The 18,198-nt window shown below is 28.2% G+C and overlaps 2 protein-coding genes across 3 annotated transcripts in view; one reads left to right on the top strand and one right to left on the bottom strand.

The window, feature by feature from the left end:
• LOC107161327 (uncharacterized) overlaps positions 1 to 3,242 on the top strand; it is a 36,544-nt gene extending 33,302 nt beyond the window's left edge. For both annotated transcript variants that reach the window (XM_089226167.1, XM_089226165.1), the window contains exon 8: positions 749 to 3,242. In XM_089226167.1, the coding sequence (XP_089082293.1) occupies positions 749 to 1,021 (273 nt within the window). In that variant the 3' untranslated portion in view covers positions 1,022 to 3,242. The remainder of the gene's footprint in view (positions 1 to 748) is intronic.
• Positions 3,243 to 3,285: 43 nt separating this feature from the next.
• On the bottom strand, positions 3,286 to 17,497 carry LOC107161339 (uncharacterized). The gene is made up of 14 exons (XM_089226164.1): positions 16,702 to 17,497; positions 16,504 to 16,616; positions 16,321 to 16,434; positions 16,096 to 16,249; positions 15,865 to 16,020; positions 12,187 to 12,297; positions 10,654 to 10,874; positions 9,545 to 9,603; positions 8,196 to 8,343; positions 5,827 to 5,898; positions 5,560 to 5,697; positions 3,945 to 4,149; positions 3,651 to 3,844; positions 3,286 to 3,504 (listed from the first exon to the last, which is right to left on the bottom strand). The coding sequence occupies exons 1-14, from the start codon at positions 17,214 to 17,216 to the stop codon at positions 3,362 to 3,364; spliced, it is 2,343 nt and encodes a 780-aa protein (XP_089082290.1). The 5' UTR covers positions 17,217 to 17,497; the 3' UTR covers positions 3,286 to 3,361.
• Between the last annotated feature and the right edge of the window lie 701 nt (positions 17,498 to 18,198).

Genomic DNA, 18,198 nt, shown 5'->3' with positions numbered 1-18,198 from the left:
TTTGAACTTTACACCTATTTTTGAAATTTTGATTTTAAAAACATTTACTTAATTTAAAATTAAAAAATATGTTTTTACGTATAAATGCAGGTTGCATCAACAATGGTATTTAAATTACCTATTTTAAAGTTGTAATACGGGGAGTTTAATTGGATTTACACTTTTGTTAAACCTAACCTTCCAGTTTCATTCTACTGGTGTAAATGTTATATTGTAGTTTTATAAATACTGGCATACCTACAACCTATTGCATTAATCTATTTTAACTCATTTATTTCAAAATTAGCTTGCAGTTGTTTTGTTATTCAAATTTATTCCTTTTGTGGATTACATCTATATCGAGGGTGTCAACATTTTATACGGAATACCATCTATTAATCAAACCAAAAAAAAAAAAAAAATGTTTAAATATTTTAATCAATCTTTTACATTTATAATTATAATTTTACCAATCATTCAACCACCTACCACTACCCATTACGATCTTATACCGACCCTTTCGTGTGCGCTACCGTACCTAAAATTTTTCCAACTGCTATTATATCATTACAGAATGATACGTAGGTTATTTATATATTATTATTATATTATGTCGTATCTGTGTATTAGTATATTATACTTACTGTGGGTATTGATTATTGCAATATACGTCAATACATATAATAACATGTCGGCATGCGGCTAATGGTTCTTATTTTCTTTTCTAAAAACGTTAATTACCTATTTTTTTTTTTCATGGCACGCCCAGTCGATGGGCGAGGACCCGACCAGGATGCACTCGCACGTCATGCGCACCATGTTCAGTCATGCTCAGTGTTACAATATATTCGGACCGGTGTTCTTCCAGATCAAAAAGGCCCTGGCGCCCCAGTGGGTGCAACCACATTCGCTGCAGCAGCTGTGCCGCAAGTCCATACGGCGGTCGCTGTTTCGCGGCCGCCACGGTAACGCACACCCCGAAACGGTAGCCGAGCTTAAGCTGCCCAAGCCCCTAGAGTCTTATGTCTCCTACCACGACTGAACCATTGCACACCATTATTTCTCCCGCGATCAGCACCCGGCCACCTCCATACCTCATCGTCAAAAGTCATCAACGGATAAACTTATACTCGTCTTCCACGCCACATAATATAAAATATACAGTTTCCCCCATCCCACTTCCAATTATCACTACACTTGAAATTAAAAGTGTATAATGAGTTTACGAAATGTTATTATATTGGAATTTCAGTTTGGATACAATGATTTAAAATATAAATATATATTTTTTTAAACATATAAAATATTCGAAAAAAAATTCCAACTGAGAACTAATTTGGATACAAACGGGACGCGGAATTACGTGATATTGCGTCAAATACCATCTATTGTTGAACTGTATCTTAATTTACTTCGTTGAATTGTGAAAATCAAGTAAATTAAAATTTTGTCCGCCTCCTATTAACCCCTGCCCACACACGATATTCATCCCCCCATTCGTCCACGAAATACCGATTATCGCCGAGTCCTTGTTGAACCTATATATTATAAATGTGCGTATATGATATGTCCTATATTATATAATATAATAATATATATACAATACATACTGAATTAATTTCCAAAGCTTTCGATTGGAAACGTACATTATATAGTTTGTAAGTACCTACTATGTCACCAGACGTCACCGGTGTGTCTATATATCTTGCCAACTAATTACGTTAGGCCAATAATACATAAGTCGATAAGTCCGTGCGTGGCTCCTGTTATTTTTATTATTATATACACCTAGCTTTTCGACAAGGTTATATAATTTTCGACTTACTTTTTTTTATTATATATTATATAAATTGTTTTATATTGCGTAACTCCATCACAATAATGAATCATTTTTATCCGTTGTCTGGTATTATATATAAGTTTATCGAGTGTGTGCAAGACATTTTGTGTACTACTTAATAAAGTTATAGATATAGGTAGGTAGTAAATTATTTTACTCACCCGATGAAATATTGATTGTTCATTATATATAATATATTGCGATATAAGCTGTAAAAGTTCAATACTATACTCGCAATCAGGTTGCAAAAAAACGTTTTTCTTGCCTCATAATAACAGTAGGTATAATAAATATAGGTAAATAATTTCATTTATTAACCTATACCTATATATTATAATAATATTGTATATGTTTATTTATGTATTTATTATTTCGTGTACTAATTTCACAAAAAAATGTTTATTGTATTTACACGATTATATTAAACTATAAGTACCTAAATTGTAATTTTTTTTATATAGTCATTAGAGTCTATATTATATTATAATGTATAGTCTATGGACGATTTAGTTTAGTTATAGGTATTAGAAATATGTAATTCAGATTAACTGTTTAAAATGTATTAAATTACGCGTTTTCCAAGTATATATCGCTTAACTATGCCCAAGTTTTGACGTCGTGACTGCTTTATTATATCGGGTAATACAATTATTTAGAAATATAATATTATAATAGTATTGCAATCAAGACATGTTTACTTGCGATTATCGAAAGATGTCAAATTGTCAAATGAACAGTGATTATAATTTTGTTAATCTTTCACGTATAAGATCATAATTATAAGTGTATTTATTAACAATTGTTGTATTGTACGCTCCGTTGTAGTTCTCCGTGACACCGTCTATGTATAGTTATACATTCGTTGCAGTATCTATATATACAATATATATAGGTACCTGTATATTTGTTAAGATTTGTGATTACTGCCATTGGCATTTACATAATATATAATAATATTATAACACATCTATATTGATTTATTTCGTAATTGATTCCTAATGTTCACTATCGAATCGAGTAAGTCCTTATTTATTGTAATGTTTGTCGTTATTATGTACCTATTACCTATGATAATATCGATAAGTGTTATTTCGCGTATGCAGCTTGTGTGTATATATGTGTGTGTGTGTGTGTGTGTGTATTATCTAGTCGCAAAGTTAGCGACCAAACCAAAGGGTACCTTATAAGTTATATTATGTATTTATTATAACACGTTGTTTCAAGTTTTAAACCATCTACATATATCAAAATTATTGTTATTTCATCCTATCCAATTTTAACTTTTATATACAATAAAATATTCTAAAATTATGTTATAATTCAGGTTCTGTGTAAATCAATTAGTTCTAATAATATTTGTACCTAATCCATAATGTTTCTTTATGTGTGCGTTATTGCGATTGAATAAAACTATTAATTTAAATTGTTTTTTTTTTTTTTTTTTTCCATAAATTAAGCCATCCTCGGTTAAAACGATAACAAATATATTATATATTATTTCTAAATAATAATTGCAACAATGATTTGTATTATCGTTTAAGATTAAGAACTAGGCGGTTTGAGTGTTTTCTTTAGCTTGGTTTTCGATTGCACACCTTTCGTCTCCATGGTACTCATCGGTCTTTGAGCATTTTTCGGGTCGATTTTCGATAGTAGTTCGGTTTCGAGTCTTACGAAATAACCACCTAAATAAATATCATTTAATGTATGAATAATCGGAAATTTTTTCGTTCACAAATCTTTACGATAGTGAAAAACACAATATTACAATATCTATTATAATGTGCTGGGTGGTATCTATACTTCAGCGTGGGTACTATAATATAATTACCAGATCGCTGACCATTATCAATAACAGGGTTGTTGGTAGTATTCAACACTCGGCTGCATTCCGTGTTCGTATTGCTATTTTGATGTAACAACTGATGTACGATTTGCCTGAAACAGCGTTCTTCGTATTCTCTCTGATTGTCCTGATTGCAACGCATTGGTGCTGTCATCGACCATTGATAAGTACCAGAATATCTTTGAAAAAAAAAATCGCAAATTACTTACAATAACATTTATATTGTATGCATATATTACTTCAGTATTTACTAAACTTATTAAAATACGACGAAATTACCTGTATCTTTGTTTCAGTGTTCTTATGGCTTTCGAAGACCGTTTGATCTTTTGTTGTCTATTGTTATAAGTTGTCTTTTCAGAATGAGTTGAATCACTGTCACTAAAACTCGACAATGAATCTTCAACTTCTTCAAACGACGATCCAAATGACGAATTGATTTCATTCAGTGGAACTTCGGTCGACTCGTAGACGTTATTGTCACCTTTTATTTTGGGGCAGAAAAATAATATTTTTTCACACACAGCTATATTTGAGTTTCACCAATAATTAATTATAATGCTCGAATTAACTGCAGTGTTGGGTAAGTAACTTATTGAAAGTAAATAATTAAATTTGTTTCTACTCGTAAGATACTTGTAAAAAAAGTAAAGAGGTTACTTTACATTTCAAAAAAGTAACTTTCACAATACAAAAAAAATATATATATAGTCGGTAGGTAGTATTTTCAATGTTTTTTTTAAAATTATTATTTCTTTTCGATTGAAAATCTTAAGTGTAGTTTAAAAAAGATGAATTCAAGAAAGAGTTAATAAATTAATAATAAGGTATAGTACAAGGAACTATACCTACTAAATAGTTTATCAAAAAATTGAAAACTGAATAATGAATTGTGACGAGTTAAGTTTTAAAATAATAATATAGGTATCCATAAGCCATAAAATATGTCTAGGTATATTATATAAATTCCTGATTATTATTATTTTTTTGGATTAATTAAAATTGTTAATTCTTGATAGGTACTTGAAAAAGGAACGCGTTGAATTTTAAGAACCACTTATCGAAAATAATTAATTTCCATTACACTGCGAATTAGTGAGGGTGATAGAACGTCCGTATATCATTTGCGCATCGTCTGTTTATCTAGCCCAAAATATTCTATCTATACATCGATCAGCGGTCGAATATAGTTTGCGCATTGTCTGTTTACCTACACCATATTATCGTACATCAAATGCACATCAATATTCTAAACAATAGAATTATGTAGATAATCAATAATTTAAGATTTTTAAACTTAAAAATAATTATTATATATAAACATTTTCAGTTCAAATTTTGTCAAAATTCATCAAAAACTCTAAAATTTAATTCAACAAAATTACATTTTTACTTGCACTATTGTAATATCACGTTATACCTAAGCAATATTTGAAAATTTAATATTAGGTGAGTAAACTTAAAGATGATCAAATTTTAAGACCAAATAGTTAGAAAACAAGTTGTGCTTTGGGCGCACACCTATTTATTTCTATTGTTGAATAATATCGATGCGCAAATTATGTAGGATCCTAACCTAACCTAACCTAACCCAAAAATCGAACGATGCACAACAACTGTCCTACAAAAAACGTCAAAATTAACAATAGTGATTTGCAAACAACGACCAATGGATAGAAATCTGCCATCTATTCTACTATATTCATAACGGAACAAACGCTAGAAATCAATGAAGTCATACACTCGTCACTCATACATGCAATGGCCGAAATATTTTTTGTAAATAAATGATTAATATAAATTTATTTGCGCATTTGCATATTATAACATTACAAGTCCAGTTTCAATTCTAATAATTGTATTATTATGTATTACTGCATTATTTACGTCTTACTTGTACTAGGCGAAACGGGTCTTTTGGCGAAAGGTTTGTCCCACAATTCCGTCAACAGCAATCTCTTGTTCGATGACGTACCCATGACGATATTATCCCACCAAAACTGTGATTTCCTGGACGTGCCTTCATTTGAAGCTATAATAAAGCACACGTTTATTAGTTATTCCAATACTGCGCACGTTTTTCTACTTATACTTGATATCTATAATATTAAATTGTATAATATAGAAATTTAAACTATAAATTATAAGTATATATATATACCGATAAACGGAGCGAACCGATGAGATTCAGTGGGCCAAGCCGTAATGTTTTGATCGTTGCTCTTTACATCGCCTGTTTATTATAAACATGTGTAAGAAGAATAATTATTAATAATTAATGTATTTAATCATTTCGACAAATACGCATCCTCAGATGGGTAAGGTACATGCTATTTCCGACAATCGACAAAATTTCTTAAACAGATTTTAAAAATCGGAAAACTGCGTGGTGCAATATTGTCGACGAATACCATTTTACCTTTAAGAATTTAAGTATACATTATTTAAGTTAAGCGGTCATTATTTCTGCCAAAAATATGACTTTAGTTTCAGCCAAGGAACGTTTTCGCTAAAATAAAAAATATTCGATTTTCGTTTCCGCCAAATCTATTTCAACTTATATTATTGTCAGAGAATCTAATCAATCTGCGGTGCTATCGACAATCTATGTATTCAGAATGAAAAATGTAACAGTCGATTTCGAAATTAGTGTAATACTTTACAATCAATTTAGCCTTCAACTAATCTTATTGGTTGTCATCGTTTCCATTTGACTCAAGCATTGTATCGTAAAATTCAAGTGTTGAGACTTAAATCATAATATTTAAAAAACGGGTGACTAAGGATTCTCAGGAAGCTCAGAATCATTTATCGAAGATTTTAAGTATATTATACCAGAAAGGTCTGCATATTTACAACATACAGATTATTAAGTTGACAATTATATCTCCAAAAATAAAATATTTTTCCCAACGATATGGTTCAATTTCGGTGGAAGTTTATCCGGAACTACAAAAATGAATATTTCACGTATATTTTAATGAATGATTTTGTAAATCACATCCACACATTAATACAATAAAAAAAAATTTAATTTTGAATCTTTAAAACAACGTAGGTATATATTAAAATCTAAAGTTGCAAACTTAGGTAGGTATGCAAAAGCCTGTATAATGTAACAAAAAATAGCGAAGAGCTTATACAAATACTAATGACATTTAAAAAAAAGTTATGCAACAATTATTCAAAATAATAAATAATTTATAGAATTGTTAGAAATATTTGACTATTTATTTATCAAGTATATTAATTTAATGATAAACAACTTAATTTAATTAAATCCAAATTTTTGAAATTTAATCAGAAAATTATCAAACAATTTTTAGGGAGTCAATGAAAACCACCAATTCGGTGACCTCTGGATAACTCTAAATGGTTCTCAAACTATAATTTATATACAGGTTGCTGGAAATAGATTTTGAGAAAATAAAAATCGAACATTATTAGGTTTAGCGGAAACGATACTTGGTGGAAATGAAAATTAAGATTTTTGGCAGAAACTTGACACCTTTTAAGTTAAGTTATTTTAAATTTTAATGGCTATTTTTTAAAATTATTATTAGGTATAATATATTTTAATAGTTGATAGTAAATTTACAATTTGTAGTTTATCCGTCAAAACCTTATACAGTAAAAATCAAATACTAAATAGAACGTTAATTTTACTAGTGAAAATTAATTAATAAATAATAATTATATTTCATTTATAAATTCCAAATAAAAATACCAAATTGTATAAATACCTAATTTTTGGGGTAAAATGCATTTTTAAGGACATTTTTGGCTAGTTTTTAGAGCATATTTGTATGGTTTTAAGTGCATTTAAATCCAGGGCCTACTTATTACCCTTTGATTCACCAAGCACGTTTACCCCCATTTTAGATTCCGAGTGAAGTAATGAATGATTTTACAATTATATATGTGTCACACATAATGTGTGTACACAATAAGAACCTGTAAGTACACAAAATAATGCTTCAATTTCAACTTTAGTATTTTTTCCGGTAAAAAAGTGAATCTATTTGGTGTCAAATAGATCAAAATTTAAAATTCCAAGTAGTCTTCAAAAGCACAAGCAAGTGAAGCAAGAAAAAAAAAAGTAAAGGAAAAACGGGAATTTTTAGAGAAAACTGATTTTGTGTTTTGGTGTAATATCTTAAAATAAATGAAACATGAAATTGTCACTGAATGTTTATACTATAGCATTTCTATGATCCATAATATATAACATATCAATATATTTTGACCCACGTTGAGCTATTAATAGAAATATAAAAATATTGATTTAACATTTCCTATTTATTTTTTTATCATTTGATAAAACTCTCAAAATATTTTGACTTGTTTTAAGCTGTTTACTGACATTTTTAGTTTTCAATGTTTTAATTTTTTTTTTCTGTAAATGTCGAAACAGTTGGATTGTATAGCAGCTTTTTTAAAAAGTAGGTCAAAGATAAAGTTAAAATCGTCGGTAACAACAACACGTGCCAGAAATGACACGCCACCTTCATATCATGAATAACGACCTACCATGTGCGTCCATAAGTTTTGAAATCCCATTCGATAAAAATGTGGGTGGGTCGGTTATGGTTAAGGACGGGAACATTTGCATGACTTTATATATTTCTATTTCGGCTGTATGTTCAAGTAACGGAATGTGCTCTCGATAGTGACAACCCTGTAATTAAATACCACATTACATTATAATATTGTTTATGTGTCTTATTAATTATTATTACATTCGGCAATGATAATTAGGTTAACAGTATGATTAATTATTACAACCTAGTTGTCACTTTACGATTAGTTTGCATAGCAATATTATCATTAAACAAATTAATGTACCTACGTACACGATTGGACTTAACTCAATCCGCAACTAAATAAAGCGCCGAAAAGCCAATCATCAAGACCAATTTATATTTTATAATATAAATAATATTAAAAAACTATATTTTTTTTAATACAATGAACACCACTTGACGACGTCGCATTTTATATGGTTATTATTGGCTTAACACAATTGCAAGAGATTATTAAAGATATAAAAATAAATCGTTAAATGTTATCTATTAAATTTGTATACATTTAGCAACACACATAATACATATAGATACCGAATTTGACATAATAATTAGATCTTGAATTATGACGTTTATTCGTGTTATAAAACTAGCGTTACATAAATAACACGCTTAATCGGTATTTTTATACTGTTACCTAACATAAGATTATATAATGTATATAGTATATATATTTACTTTTTTTGCAGTCATCAGCATCATGGTTTTTACCAGCCTTATTGGGAGGGAAAACGTTTGGTTCGGAACATATGAATAAGGAGCGAGGATTTGTCACTATAAAAACCCGGCTAGTCGCTCACCCTTAGCTCATCAACCACCCGTAAACTCACGTCGACCGCTTCTGAGGACATAGATTTCGAGAGTCTCAGCCCAAGTGTCTCCAACCCGGAATAAATATTTTTGTGGTACCTATATATTCAATTTAATGCTCCCCCTCAGAGCATCAGTCTGGACCATCCCTGACCAATATAATATTTTTTTTTTTAAGAAAAATTTGTGTTTATTAATGTTAAAAAAAACATGTACTTATTATATCTAATTTTTGTCTATGTATAAATTTTAAGTTATCAATATTATTAATTAGGTGTTTAGATTGGGATTCATTCAAACGAATTACTTGTCCCATACTCCCATCATACCTATACCAAACTCAGATTTCCAGCAATTCTACAGCAAAGAACCAAGCTTATTACTACGCACCAACTAAAGAAGCAAAATAAATACTCTGATGAATAATTTATTCTTCTGCGGTACACACAATAATTATAAAAATGTTAAGCTTTTGTGGAAACTTACAAATGGATTTTTGATGGGCTCGTATTTAAAAGTCTTTTCGTTGCAACATGGATAACGACCTAAAAATATACAAATAAGTTTTATGTAGAGACATATTCCGCCGGTGACAATAATTTTTACTAACATAATAACACAATATTTTGCCGTTTTTCGTGATATAATAATATTGTATTACATTTTATAAATACGGTTTATCATGGTAAAATGTCCACTGACATAAATTATTAAATACTAGGTAAAATCCAAACAAAAAAGCAGTGTTATAGTAAAGCTCGACCAGTAGGGAAATTAAGTGATTAAAATAATTGTTCAACACAACTTTTGGTTGAGAAGATACTCTACGTGTAAGAAATTATCTCCTTTTCTTTCATCTCATGATATATCTACATATTATATTTATATACATACCTTGCATGCAAGGACTTTGCTAATTCTCAATTCTATGCAAACTCGTATATATACATTGCCTTCAAAGTAAAGAAAAGCCAAATTCATACAGCCCTCTCCACCGCTGATGTATTATCCTCAAAGTTTGAATTGAAAAACTAATGTATAACTTTCAACAACATCCAACTTTATAAAAATATACAACCTTGTATTTATTTTGAAATCTCGATCATACAAAGAAGTGTTTTTTTTACGTAGGTTGCAAATTAGTTACTAAAGTATGAAAAAATGTATGGTTAATATCACGATAGGGTCGAATGCTCATTGAGAATTCCCCCCCCCCACGGTTAATTTGACAATTTTACCATTTTACAGGTATAAAAATTAAAAATAAATTATAAAAATCCACCAAATCTCAAGTGTGATGGGAGGTTTACTTCTATAATGTGTGAATAACCCTAAATAATTAAAAGCAATTGTGTTCTAGTGGCGTGCACAGAATTTATTTATTGTCCGGGAAGGTGTAGTAAAAAGTAACAATATGTTAAAGTAATCATTATAATAGGTTTAGATACGTTATTTTTTTCTTATGAGAACGGGGTTAAATCATTTTCCCTATTCCCTCTATATAGGTACTCCAATGCTTATACCTATTTATAGTTATTAGTTGCTATAAAACATAACAATATTATTATATAATATAAGTTATAAGCAATTGTTACCAATAGGATAGTAAAGATATCTATTGTTTTCCACTGGGTAATAATGTGGCTGTTGTGTATGAAATTGACACCATCTTTGATTCTTGACTGGATACATGTGTTGGCAACGTGAACATCGCATGAAATGGCACTCTGACCACAGAGACCAGTAAACCATTCTCCAACACTTATACTTCGAAAACAGCGACTTGACGTGATCGTTCAATGTCCACTTTGAATCTCTGAAGTAGTAATAAGTGTATATAGTAGGTAAGTATGTTATAATAACAATCGATATATTAAATGTATTATATGTTTATTTTTAATTTTATTTCCAACACATACATTTTTCCATTAAGTACCTATACATATATTATACTCTCAATCAGTACTGTAGTAAATAGCTAGAATTTTTTATTTTTTTATTGTTTTTATTACTTATTATTATTATTATTATTTTGAGGCAGGGAGGGGGTTATTATTATGTTATTATTATTCATCACCGATTTTTAAAATGATGAAATAAATTTTTGAGTATAAAATAATAATTTAAACTGGATATCATTTAAAATGAATGAGTCATGATGAGAACATTAATTATAAAATAAATATAATTAACACATTTCAATTTTAGAGGCAAATGAATATTAATCAGTCATTTTTTTAATGTTTATGTAAATTAATTTCTATCAATATATTGAATAATATCATTTCATCAAATTTCACTAATATAATTACTCAAATATTTTTTGACATGTTTCAGACTGGAGAAGCAACCTTCCGCTAAAGCTGTTGATCACTATTAATTGTAACAAATAAAATCAAGTGTATTTTTTTAAATATTTCAATATTTAAAATCTACAGAGTAGATAACAAGTGAATATGTACAGTACTCCTTTTTACATGGATGTATATGTATAGATATCATAAGGCTATTTATAAGATCATCAAATGCACTAGTGCGATGTATAATTAGAAATTAAGAAGCAATGCAGAAAAAATATATGAAATTTATTTAAATCTCTATATTTAAGAGATCACTCTACTTTCTTGAAACCGTAGGAAACACACAATGTCTGCAATTTTCTTGTATTGATCAAATATTAATTTAAACTTAGCTTCAATTTTTATACTTTTTAAAATCTTTCTGAAATTATAATTTATCAAATAGTTCAAATAGTTCAAATAGTTTTATCTAGTGTCCCGCTAATTGTATTTATAATAACTATTGTTATAGTGTAATCTAAAGAACCAATAATTTAAAAAATGGTGTGCTGCCTATGCCATTAGTCATTACTCTCAATTCTGTCTATGGTTCAAGCTTGGAATAATTATATTTCCCTTAGATAATACAAGAATCATACTTGTCTTAAAATTTGAAAAATATATGATTAAATAATAAATATTATTGACATACAGATTACTTTAACGACGGTGCTAGAATATACAAAGCAATTTCTACAGTATCATATTATATATTAATATATAAATAGATACTTAAAACTTATTTTAAAACGATATAGTATAACCGATGCAGAGAAAAATAAATATTACCTAAAATGACATGCAATCACACTTCCGCTTTGAGCAATCTTAAAAGTCGGTGGTTTACAAGGTATCCTGCCAGCAACGCTTGGAATCAAAATCGTATTACAACGACAACAACTATAAATATATCAGTTAAATTATTTTGAAGTATTTTGTTTCTAATGAATAATTTATACAGATATTTTAATAATAGTAGTCAAAGATATATAAATTGTTTTATTTAAAACAAAACCATGAGGTTAAAACTGAACAATCCCTTACTAACTTATTATAAAACGTGTAATAAATATATTTAGGGTCGAACGCAGGAAAAAAATTCGGGGGAGGGGGATTGAAAAATTTAAAGTTGGTTATTCATAAATATCATATTATTCATACTGTATTACACTCTTACTATATTAAATTATACATATTACGTATTATAGATTAGCTAATTATTATTCAGTGGCGTTGCTGAAGCTCAGTCAAGGGGGGTGACGATTTCAAAACTCAAATATCACAAGAGACAAGAGTTACCTTCGTCACTAATAAAGTAATAACTAATAGTTCATATTTATTTTTATACTCACAATTTTTTTTTTTTTTAATTACAGATATTGTCTAATTCTTAACTATCTTTATTAGTGAACGCGGGTCTTACGAGTAGATAACAATCCAATGAACAGATGCATGATTATAATTTATATTATTATTATTTTTAGGCCACGATAAGACGTTGATAAAATAAAATCCAATAAATACTTTAGCCTATTACTCTGAGAGTCTAATAGCCTTAATGTAATAACCACCTCTGAAAAATCCAAGGGGGAGCGATCCACCCATCGCCCCCCCCCCCTCAGATACGCCACTGTTATTTTTTGAAATGTTATTAGTAATACATTTGTAGGTCAGAAAATTTATTTTTTGTAACTGCTATTTCGTGGTGGGGGGGGAGGGGGTTAAACACCTAACCCCCCTGCGTTCGCCCCTGAATACATTTTATGTTTTGTACTTTTAACTTTAGTTGTAAACATAGTCATATAATGAATAATAATAAATATCAATTGTGTAATAATAATAAATTTTTTATATTTTACTTTTAATTTAATCGTAGAAATAAGACATAAATTATACATTGTCAAAAAATGTTAATGTTTTGAAAACATTTTTGCTGATTTTATCAAAGAATAATATATATATATGAATAAATTAAAAATAACTAGGGAACATAAAAAACTAACATAGAGAATATAAAATATTGGAACACACTATATTCACTCGATCTATAAGGCATTAATTAATAGCATTATATTATTATAATAGATTATACCTAATTATTTTTGCTTTCATAATTAATCCTTGTAAATAGACGATTCATCCAACACAAATTTATGTTAAAGTCATAAACCTATTTTAAATATTATAAATAGTGCGTAACCAATGTATGACTAATAAGTCAAAAAAAAAAAAATTAATATGTATAGGTACCTACTTATTAACACCTATATAACCAAGTGATAAAGTGACTAAGTAATAACATTTGTTCTAATCAAAAGTTAAAAACATTTTTTAATAGATACCGGTATTTTATTAATAATGAACGATAAACAAAATGTAATAGTTCCTTGTTATTTACAATCGTTACCACTAGTCAGTTATTTTTGATATTGGATCAAACTAATTTAATAATAATTTATAATCACAAGAAGGTAAATAATAATTTATTAAATATTTCATTATTATTTATTAGTAAGAAAAAAGGTTTAGTAATATTTATTATATTTAAAATCAATAAAATTTTTTTTTTTTTAAGGGAAACCCGTGGCAACATAGGCCATTTGGTGTGGGGTGGTACGGTAGGGGTTATTTTGTATATTTGTCAGTAGGTTTTTAAGTGGGTAGGGTTGTAATACGTGTTTGTGTATATGTGGCAAGGATATGTTCCAAAAATCCCGGGTGGTCACCCATCAGTGCGTTTCGGCAGATTGAGCGTACGACCGCGCCTCACCAAGCCACAAAATCAATAAAATTGTATATTGTTTATCTAACAAAATATTTTAAATTTTGAACTGAATATATCAAATAAAAAGTTAATAACTTGGTTGCACCAATTTCAAGTTCACCCAAATATCATTTAAAAAAAGCAAATATAAAAAAAAATAATCTCAAGTGTTTTTAAATTCTATAATTTTAGAATAAAAATGAGGAAAATTAGAGCAATATATTGTTTTGTCCCCAAATGCATGATTTTACGTTTATTACAAATGGTTACCAAATAGTATCGTCGTTGTGGTAATATTCTTATTTAAAATTTAAATTTACAACTAAAATCGCTTAAATTTGATTAAGGTTAATATCGTTTTAAAATTATTATATTTAATTATTATATCAAGCTCATAATTTGTTATACATAAATTTGAATACTTAATCAATCAGAAACGATTAATTTTATCTAATCGAAAATAAATCCTATATATATATATATATTATATATACTAATAATGTTTTAATAAATTTTGTATTTTTCTTTTACAATTTTTCTTTTTCGAATATATCGTGTTGAGTAGGTATTTAGTAAGATATCTGATCTATTATCCATACCTAATTTATTAATCACTCAGTCATTCAGAACTTATATTATTTACATAAAAAAAAACCGATGAATCCTGAAAGCGCAAATCGACCTTTTTTTCGATAACTCAAAAGTGCAAAACAAATTTGTGCTTTTGTACCTTGGTAGTGGGATAATAGCGCAAAAGTAAATTGTAAATCCAAAGAATTTCCAATACATAAACTTGGACCTTGGACAAAAAAAAAGTTTCCAGATCCAGTACTTGATGACAGTTGGTTTCAAATTTCAAATTTAATTTTGAGGTATCTATACTCATTATTCATTATTATACTAGTTTAATATACAGTGAAAACTCTCTATAACAAATCTGAAGAGACCATGTGATTTTTTTGTTATTGAAAGTTTTCGTAATAGAGAGTAATTAATAGGTTTCAAATCAAACCAACCATTATAAGTTAACTTAATGTTATTTACGTAATATAGAGTATTTTGTTATAACGAGTTTTGTTATAAAGAGTTTTCACTGTATTTATTTATAATAATTGTTTAACTAATTTCAATATCACTGTATATGCTTAATTAAATATTAATAATAACGACGATTTTAATAAAATACACATATTTATGAAATTGATTTGCGCTTATGGGTTATTAAAAAGGTAATTTTTTTTATACTTTTGGGTTATTTATTTTTGCGCTATTTGGTTATTTTTACGCTTATGCGTTACAGCCAAAAAAACATGGGGATTTATTTTAAAAATTCGGTATTATAATAATTTTTTAATGGAATTGATTTTTTTTGAATAATATTAATAATGTTTTTTAATACTTTTTTGTAATATGGAACAGTTAAATATATAAGCGATTTAATTTTATATTGTACATTGTAATACGACATATATATTGTTTTTTTTTTAACTTTTAAATAAAAATGTTAAATGTTTAATAAATGTCTTCGCAAAATAATGTATAAGTTTGGTTTTGTAAATTAAAACCATGCTAATTAATTGCCATAAAAACTTTAAAAAATCCATTTTTTAAATGTAATACTTAACATAATAAACATTTTTAATTATTTTTAATCTTTAACACAAATTCTATTATTAGGAGAAAATTACATTCGTTTAACTTACTAGTATGCATATGCTAGTGTACTATAATGCCCTAATTCACGTTTTGAATCCCGTTTGCACAAATCCCATATCAATTTCGTAAACAAACGTGATTTTAATTTATCCTTTACGTCCACCATATTTTCTACGTCACAGTTATTAAACTGATTTGATAATCTAAATGTATAAACGTAACCACATTTGACAGTTTTAAAACCAAACATGATATATAATGTAAATTTACTTACAAACCTTGTAATTACTCCATCATTAACACAGCTAAAACTCGCTGAAGACGATAATACATCATCGATATTATTTTTGCAAAATAGTAAACATTCTTGAAATAAAGGCTCCATTTGTAGAAATGATGCAGAAACTAAAATCGGCACTACGTTTCCATTATCTGTACAAGAACCATGAGTATTAAAAAAAAAAAATAGAAACACTTCTACTTTTAAAAATATAAATTAGTACCTAATAATGGCCATTCGTTTTTTGGTTTTAAGTCCTTCTTAACCCACTTTATTAACCAGTCAAATATAGGTATTTCACAATGTACTGATATATCAATATCTTCTAACCGTTGTCCTAAAACATATTTTTTTAACCTCGGAGCACGATAACAACAAATCGTTCATCACTTTTTTATACACTTACCTTTTGTTACCTCAGAGAAATATCCCATTTTTGAAATAAGAAGTCGCTTAGGACATCGAAATACTTTTTTTAATTTTTGAACTGCATCGCATACGTTAATCTCGATTTCCATACTTTTTGGTGTTTTAAAAAAATATTAATAATATATGGTTATTATAGATAAAAATGTTAACATGGTTATTTTAACTGAATACTTACTCTCCCTTAATAGTTCTAGATCCAGATGAATTATCAATTGCATTACATTTTGGTTTTGAACACGTCTTGTCTTTGTTTAAAGAATTACTACTAGTTTTGGAATTAAATGACTCATACGTTTTTAAAACATTTGTCGTTAACGTTTTTTTAACTATAAATGGAAGTACAGAGTCCAAAATACCCTCATTCATTATGTCTTTGAGCTTGTGTTTCAAAATACATTGCACTCGTTCAGTACTTCTACCTCGCATTGTCGCCTGTCCCGTCTCGTCTTCGGCAGCGGTATCAGGTTTTTTATCTGACAGCCGCAAAAACAAATTATTTCGAGACAGTTCAGTCCAATTAATGCAGATGTCGTGTAATTGTTTTCCCTTGCCTGAAGTTAACACGTCGTTTATCTGATAAGCTAATATTAAAAAATCTAAAAACTCTTGTAAATCTATTCGATCACATTCGGAAGTAACGTCCAATGCTGCAATATCGAGTTTGTTTGATTCGTCGGTTGATGAATTCATAACTCATGTAATCGAGATTTGCATTTTTGTTGGTTGTTATATGAAATCACGATACACGAACCCAACCCCGTCGTATTAATATTATAATTATTGTTTTGAGCATGACGTACTGTATTTTATCCTAACTATCTATATAATTTAACACTTAACACACTACTAATAATTAACATTTCGTCGTTGTTATAACGAAACAAACAATAACCGTTCTGTACATGACTATTAACGTTAATAATATTGAACTATTGAACTTGATTAGTGAAGGATAAAAAATACACAGTTTTCGAATAGCAAAAAAATAATGATTGTAGAGGCATAGATTGTTTGTTTCTATAGAAACAATGATATATATAAAACACAATAAGGTTTCACAAAATAAGTCAAATTATGGTGTTTATATTTGGTTACCAAGATACAGAAGATATTTAGAGATGTCATTATTTGTTATTATATTGATATCTCTATATTATAAGAATGAATCGTGACCTTGGAGCCGAAGCCATCCGTTTCTTTCTTACTCATAACGTATATATATTTATTTTTTTATCTTTCTTTCTATATATAAAAATTAATTTTTTATTTTTGTGTATGTCTGCACGTTTTGGAGTAGAAATAATATGCTTTGATTTTTAACTTCAGCCCTTTCAGAAAAGGAAAATTTATCTAGATGATACTTTGGGGGATCAAAAATGAAAAATGTCCAATAGTTTTCAAAAGCGTCAGGAAAAACTAACAAAGTTAGAAAAAAGTAACGAAAAACAGAAATTTTTGCGCATAATCAGTTTTCGACAAAATGTATTTATTTTTTATTTTGCTGTAACTCAAAAACGAATCATTGTAAATACTTTACATTATTCACCAAATGTTTATATATATTAGCGTTATCTATTTACGATTAAATTTTCTTTGACGATAAAACTATTTTCAAGCTATTTTTAGACAATTGAAATTATAGATTTTTCTAAGTTTTTTTTATTGAAATATT

Source organism: Diuraphis noxia, unplaced genomic scaffold, assembly GCF_037042655.1.
Source record: "Diuraphis noxia isolate RWA-SAM2 unplaced genomic scaffold, SU_Dnox_SAM2 contig0004, whole genome shotgun sequence".
Classification (NCBI taxonomy): Eukaryota; Metazoa; Arthropoda; class Insecta; order Hemiptera; family Aphididae; genus Diuraphis; species Diuraphis noxia.
The sequence above is the reverse complement of the archived record's forward strand: the minus strand, read 5'-3'. Positions and strand labels throughout refer to the sequence as shown.

What these genes read in the sequence shown, in the direction of transcription:
- LOC107161339 (XM_089226164.1), bottom strand. Translation starts at nt 17,216, where the DNA reads ATGAATTCATCAACCGACGAATCAAACAAACTCGATATTGCAGCATTG. An exon ending in GTGATTGCATGTCATTTTAG is followed by an intron (nt 10,875 to 12,186) that starts GTAATATTTATT and finishes TTACTACTTCAG; the next exon opens with AGATTCAAAGTGGACATTGA. An exon ending in AGCCCATCAAAAATCCATTT is followed by an intron (nt 8,344 to 9,544) that starts GTAAGTTTCCAC and finishes ATTTAATTACAG; the next exon opens with GGTTGTCACTATCGAGAGCA.